Genomic DNA, 7,320 nt, shown 5'->3' on the forward strand with positions numbered 1-7,320 from the left:
CCGCATCAGATTGACCTTTTCCAAATATTGAATTACTCCGCTGCAGCAGAGTACGGTGTGGAAAGATTAGGCCTCGTTTAGTTCCGAAAATTTTTTAGTTTTCGGAACTGTAGCATTTTTATTTTTATTTGACAAATATTGTCCAATCATAGAGTAGCTAGGCTCAAAAGATTCATCTCGCGATTTACAGATAAACTATATAATTAGTTTTTATTTTTATCTATATTTAGTGCTTCATGCATGCATCGCAAGATTCGATGTGACGGGGAATCTTGAAAAGTTTTTGGATTTTAGGTGAACCTTAGGGTCCGCAATTTTTTCCTTTTTTAGAGAGTTTTTTTTCTTTGGGAACAGGAAAAAAGATGTGAAAGAATATGGGCTTTTTCTGGGCCCAGACTTGAACCGATCAGAGTCCAGCCCATACCGTTGCTGCCGCTGCAACCACTCTGCCGGTGTCCGGCCGATCTAGAAACTAGCAAGCGCCGGCGCCGCAACTCTCGCCTCTCCTCACCGGCTCTCGACTTCCGACTCCGAGCGTATCCCCTCTCCCATCCTCTCGATTCGATTCGAGCTTGCTTCTAGGGTTCTTGACCCCGCTCCACCGTCTCCTATGGCAGACGAAGCCAACCGAGCGGTGCGTACCCGTGCCCCCGGCGGCTCTCGCCCGCGCCATGTCTCGTTGCTAAATTTTTCCTTTTTTTTTTTCCTGCGATATCTCGCTTAAAGTTCCTTGTTTTGCTCATGTGTAGGCCTTCATGGAGCTGCAGTCCCGGATGATCGATACCACCGCGAAGATCAAGCAGGTTGCCCCTTTCTTCCCGTTATCTGACTCGTTTCATAGATTCGGGTCGTGCCTCATCTTTAGGGCTTTTTAGTGGTCTGGGTCTTGGTTTGTCCCGCGGATCGAAACTCTGACGGTTGCCCCATATTGGTTGTTTAGTGCGGCTGCTGCTTATAATACAATTGTAGTGTGTTTTAGATCTAGTCTGGTCAGCAGCTATCACACTCTTTTTTTTTTTTTTGCCTTTTTTCTGCCAGTAACATGCTCGGTTGTATCAGTGGCGCATTACCTGCATACTTCTACAAACAGTTACAATTTGTATAAAAATGGCCAGCTTGATGTCCAAGAATTTTGGCTTTGTAATGCAGTGATATTGTTTGCCTTCAATTTCTTTTCCTCCAAGAGCTCCCATATGAAGTCTAATGCTGAACCTTTTAACTTCAGCTTAACATATGTGCTTTACAGAATTTTCTACCTTGTTTATTTCCTAGTATGAACTCCAAATAATAAGAAAAAGGAACTGATTTGATTTTTGTTAGTTATTATTGAAAGACAAGTTAATGGTTTGCTAGTAATGCTGTGATAACATCATTTCTGTCGTTTTACAATCATATTGCACAAAATTATTTAGAGACTTTGTAAATGCAAGCATATTAGTTCGATTTGGATACCTTGATGGGTTCTACTCTGTTGTGATTTTATCTTTGATGGAAGTTTCTTTGTGAGGAAATTTCTATAGTAACTTCAAGCCTAGATGTAATAGAACCTCTGTTATAATAATACCTTTCTTTCATCAGTTACAAACCCAAATGCGTTCTAAGGAAGGAGAAAAGAAGCGTGCCTACCTTACTTTGGAGGAACTTCGCCAGTTGCCAGATGATACCAACACCTACAAGACTGTCGGTAAGGAAGAAATTTCTTTCACTGGGTAGTCCTATTTTGCAATCTGAAACCTCAATCCTAGATAGCCTATTTTTGGGCGTCCAATTTCTTGAAAATATGTTGAAGACCAATAACTCGTGCTATAATTTCGCCAATTACTAATGTCCAAACTGATCTTTCATACAAAATGATGTAACTCAGTTATGAGGTGTCAATAGTGGATATAATCATCTTTTGATCTAAAGCCGTTTCAAGTTCTGACACCACTTTTATTATCATATTTGACAGTTAACAATATCTTGAGATTTAAGAAAAGTATGAGCTTCGTTATCCTAATACATGATTTAAGAAAAGTATGGATTTAGCACCTTTTGTGAGGAAGTAAACAAGTAGAACAAAACACTAATAAACTATAGAGCTTCTAAAACATTAATAACAAAGGTTATTAAATCTGAGCTAGGTTTCATTTTGTTAGAGGCCCCCTCTTGTGTAAGTGTAATCAATTTTTGAGTGGTTCTGTGTCATACACTGGAGAAAATTTGCAGACCTACATTCATATTTCACTGCCTCTGGTCACCTTTTAGTAGAGTAAGTAGTAAAAGTGAAAGGTGGTACTATTCTTCTTGTATATTGTTGCTTCAGGCAATATCCCTAAACAACAGTCTTCCAATGATTTTGAATGTACTAACAAAGCAGCAAAAATGTATCTGAGAGTTGAGGGTTTCATATTTTGTGTGAAATATCATTGTTCTCAGATCCAACCTAGGAGGAACTAGTTGGTTTTTCATTGAGAAGAAGAAATTGCCACCCAAATCTAAGTTGAACAGCACTCGAATCTGGGTGGTTGGAGCACAACCAAACCTGTGGGGACTAGCTAAGCTAGGCACACCTCCATTCCTGTGATAGTCAACTCCTGCTATTGATTCAATGTTGCCTGTTGTGTTATTATAATAAATGGCATATGATGAATAATATCAAATCATGCAATATGATGTGGTTGTAGAACTTACAAGTTATTCCAGTTGCTCAATTAAATTCTACTGCATATATTTTTCTGTTGCAACATAATGTTAACATGCATAGCTGAAAATCTTTCATTGCAGCTGTCCAACTCTGAGTGAGATATTATATATGCCTTGCTTTCTGTGGGTTTGATGATGGTTGCTTTTGTTTACAGGAAAAGTGTAAGTAAATGAGGAAGACCGTCTTTACCATGGGGGAGTTCAATTTCATAGTCTTGTATGGTGCTGTGATGCAAATATGGTATCATGCATTTCATTTTTCCACATCCATCTGTTGCCAGGTTTATTCTGGAGCCAAAATCAGTTCTGTTTAATGAGCAGGAGCAAAAGCTTCATGACAGTGAGAGTGCTATAGCTTCAATGCAGGTATGCTGATCTCTGATCCTGTCTTACCAATTGTGTCTAGATTGCGAGAGAAAAATAAGCATAGATTCCTCACTGCTTGTCTGTTATTGCCCGATTAGACATCCAAAGAATACCTTGAGAAACAGCAGGGCGAAGTGGAGAACAACATTAGGGAGCTGCTTCAACAGGATCCAGGGCTTGCGCGTCAGATCCTCTCAATGACCGTTCAATGAGAGTTGTTTTGCTTTGAATTTATTTTCATATAATTTGTAATGTTGCAGTTTGATCAGTCATGCTGTGGTCTTGCCTGATCTGTGAGACGTGCGCGGTCTGTAATGGTCCATTTCATGTACGAACAAGAATTTGCAGTTGTTTCAGCAATAGTTTGTTGACTTCTGCTCAGCTGTCAGAACAGATGCTGGTTGGTCACATGCTTATGTTGTTTTGAGGGATACCATAATCTTCTGCATGTTTTCACTACCTTGGAACTGACCCGCAACAAAGATGCGCTAAAGAAGCCAGAACTATGTGGCAGCCATGTTTTGGCTCACATGCGCTATGTACATCTTATCACCACTGGAAACTGAAGTGAAGGAATTTGGCCAACACTTCCGACAACTGGCTTAACAACGATCTTTAGGGCTCTTTTGGTATGGCTCATTCATCGACGACTCCAAGTGATGTGGAAGAGTCTTTCTAAACAGGTCTTAGGGTTTAAGGTTTAGGGTTGGCACCCAATTGGAGGAGCTGGAGCCCTTTTCATGGGAAGAGCCGGAGCCTGGAAAAGTGGCTTTGCCTCTCACACTGGAGCCACGCGGGTGAAGTCCTTCTAAACAGGTCTTTAGATTATCTATATTTATTTATTTATTTATTTGTATGGGCGTGCCAAGGTGATAAGGTCTCCCAATCCTCCTAGACGTGGAAGAGTCTTTCTAACAGGTCTTTAGATTTTTTATTTATTTAGTAAATATGCCCATGTATCTCATTGCCATTTTGCTTGATGAGTAGTTTATTGTTCGTTTTAATCCATAATTGTCAATTTGTTTTGTGACCTAAATTTGGATATATCCTGGGTTGTGAAGTATCCTGTTGTAAATCATGTTTTTTAAAAGAAAGGATGTGATAGGTATAGGTTTGTGCCCTTAAGTTGCTATGGGTTTACAATTTTCTAATATGTGTTTTGGAGTGCTCAAAGCCTCAATACATACAAATACAATACATGATTGAGAAGCAAATTGTCTAGCTTGTTTGGCTAATCTATGAGCACCTTGTTTGAGTACCTTGGGGTCCTATGATTCTATGAAAGCCACGTGTATAAGTTACAGAATATAAAAGAATTATAGTTAACCTAAAATAATACAGAGGGAGCAGCTTATCCATGGTGACATATGTGTGTTCCTTCTTATCATACTTGTCAGTTGATCCATCCTTGTAAGTTGTTCAAGAATGATCACATTGTTGCAATCACACAGGAACAGAGCAGACGATAGGCACATGTATTCAAGAATGATTAGATCACTGCAACTCACACAAAAAACTTTTGGTGCTCTAGTCATGTATTCCATGACACAAAAACCATCCCTCTGAAAGCACATGATAGGTGTTGGGACATTTGCCCCTACGGGAGCAAATGCTGCTCGGGCGAGCGGAGGTCACGCGCCTCCGGCACGGGTTTTAGCGGAGGTCGGGGAAATAACTTAGAGGCCGCTCATAGCCAGGAGAGAAGGGTGACCTCTGGACATGTGGCGGTGAAGGCCCCGAGTAGAGCAGGATAACCAGAGCGCCTTGGCCTCGCGGTATTATTGCATGAGGAAACCGCAACAACGAGTTTAGGAAAGATGTGCATCCCAGAACCTTCGGACAGGCGAAGGCCAGAGGCTCCGCGAGACCCAGGCGACCACCATGACGCATGCAGATGACCTCATGGGCCAGTAGACGCTACGAGGCTCTAAATTTGTGCCGCAACTAGGCCTAGATTCTAGTCCACTGAGCTAAAGGCGGTTGGGGAGAAAAGTTACCCAAGTATCCCTGTCTGGAACAATGTGAGGGAAGAATATGCAGGAATATCCCACCACTGTCACGGGGTATTTATGTAATGTTCTATTAGTGGGGTGTGTGCCCTATATAAAGGGGATGTAAATGCCTTGGTTGGTGAATGAATTTATGATCCTACTTCTTGTTTGCATATTTCTTCACCATTAATTCTAGAGGCCTCTACCGCAACAAGCGAAGGCTGTCCCCTTCTTGATCTAGCAGAAGCTTCCGCTGCTCTATGCCGAGGCCCCCACAACACCATCAGCGACCACGACGCCAACATTGATGCCCACCATGGTTGGCCGGCAAAAACTCACAAATGGCAGGCAAAAGAAGAGCCTCCGTAAGGCCTACACCTTCCACTCAAAGTGGCAGACCGTGGCACAATGCACGCAGCGTAGACACCTCAACTCTAAGACAGGAAGAAGAAGACGAGCAAATGGCGTAAGAACAAGCCTCGCCAGAAGAAGAACAACCACCACCGCAATCCACAGCGGCTCAAGAACTTTGACAACTACAAGACCTGTTACAGAGAATGCAACATGAAAGAAACAGGGTCATGGCAGCCTTCGTGGCTACCTAGCAAGCTGCCTAATCCTCACCGCAAGCCGCTGAGATCAGACAGCAGCTCGCAGTCTTGCAAGTAGAAATACAAAGCATGCAACTCGTGCTTCAACCATCCGTTACCCCCAAATAGCGCACTGCCTGCAATCAGAACACCAACCCCTCATTAGCCTCAGCAGAACAACCGTCCCACAATACTACCTTTGCATTATAGCAAAATAGAAGAATCCTAGATGCCAGATCCCCACTATCCAAAGGCATACAAGTTTCACCTTGGCCATCTGCCTACAAGCCAATCACGCTCCCCAAATACAATGGCAGAACAGACCCACATCAATCTTGATGAGCTCCGAATCAACAGTAGCCTCAGCAGGCAGGAATGACATGGTTCTAGCTAAATCCTTCATAATTGCTGCCGAAGGTGATGCCTTAGCGTGGTACTCCATGCTCAAGCCAAGCGTAATTTACTCATGGGAAAAACTTCGAGACAAGATACTATCAAAACTTCAAAGGATTCAGTAGCGAGTCGTTGACATCCATAGATTTGTTCCAATGCAAGCAAAATCTGGGGGAGCCACTAAGGGACTATTTCCAAAAGTTCTTGCAGCTCAAAGCGAAAGCCACGGACATACCAGAGGAGGTAGCCATTGAGGCAATGATCAAAGGCCTCCGTATTGGACTGTTCGTAGGTCACCTAGCTAGGGAGAAGCCAAGTACAGTGCAGGCCTTGTACTCAAAATTTGAAAAGCACTATAGGTTAGACAATGACCTCTGGAAGAGACTAGAAGAGCAGAACTAAAACAAGCAGCAACAAAACAACAGAAATAGCCAAAGAAGCAGTAGAATACCAAATCACTAGCAAATAGTAGGGTCAGAGCCAACCAGTCTTCAACATAGATTACCAGAAGCTTAAGCTAATAGAGTCAGCAGACCACAGAGGAGGCACCAATAAACACAAGCAGCAGGCCATGCCAATGAACGGTCTAGGGCAAAAATTGGAACAAAAATCAAAAGCAAAATCAAAGGAAACAATACTGCTTCTTTCACAGCAAAGACAAAGGTCACATCACGAGAGACTGCCCTAACACCAAAGAAACACATGAAAGGATCAAAAGAAGGACGCAAACTAGCAAATGCAACAACAACCCACAAGAGATGTCAACCATACTTTTTCGCTGCACCAACAACAACAATATTGCCTAGTATATTCAGGACTAAACTCAACATAGATACACCCTTCCATGCTAGCCTCCGCATACTATCCAAGCTTCTTGTCGGCTTGGCGGCCATCACAACCACAAACAGCTAATCAAAGAATAGAGGCCAATCTCACCTTCCTAAACCCAAGGCCTCCACACATAACATACATCAAAACTAGCAACCCCTAGCAAATGCAGGGAAGGTTTGAGGCATTGCCTCCGCCACCAGCATAGTGCAAAACACGTTGTGGCTCACCAACCAAAAAATGAGCCCATCGAAGAAAACTCTCACACTCTGTTACCCACCATCGGCATGATTCTGCCAATAGCCGGAGGGTCCTCCATGGAGTTTGAAACAAAGAAACAAAAGAAAGACCACCTAAGGTTAGTGAAGAACATGGCAATACAAGGACCGGTCCAATACACCGATTGGTCCAAAACCCCTATCACCTTTTCAGAGAAAGATTTCAAACTAGAAAGCTACCCCCACACT

The 7,320-nt window shown here is 42.6% G+C and overlaps 1 protein-coding gene across 1 annotated transcript; it reads left to right on the top strand.

The window, feature by feature from the left end:
- On the top strand, positions 432–3,484 carry LOC8081689 (prefoldin subunit 1). The gene is made up of 6 exons (XM_002451984.2): positions 432–634; positions 750–803; positions 1,579–1,684; positions 2,841–2,847; positions 2,967–3,051; positions 3,150–3,484. The coding sequence occupies exons 1-6, from the start codon at positions 611–613 to the stop codon at positions 3,261–3,263; spliced, it is 390 nt and encodes a 129-aa protein (XP_002452029.1). The 5' UTR covers positions 432–610; the 3' UTR covers positions 3,264–3,484.

Source organism: Sorghum bicolor, chromosome 4, assembly GCF_000003195.3.
Source record: "Sorghum bicolor cultivar BTx623 chromosome 4, Sorghum_bicolor_NCBIv3, whole genome shotgun sequence".
NCBI classification, from domain to species: domain Eukaryota; kingdom Viridiplantae; phylum Streptophyta; class Magnoliopsida; order Poales; family Poaceae; genus Sorghum; species Sorghum bicolor.

What these genes read in the sequence shown, in the direction of transcription:
- LOC8081689 (XM_002451984.2), top strand. Translation starts at nt 611, where the DNA reads ATGGCAGACGAAGCCAACCGAGCG. An exon ending in CCACCGCGAAGATCAAGCAG is followed by an intron (nt 804 to 1,578) that starts GTTGCCCCTTTC and finishes TTCTTTCATCAG; the next exon opens with TTACAAACCCAAATGCGTTC. An exon ending in GTGCTATAGCTTCAATGCAG is followed by an intron (nt 3,052 to 3,149) that starts GTATGCTGATCT and finishes TTGCCCGATTAG; the next exon opens with ACATCCAAAGAATACCTTGA.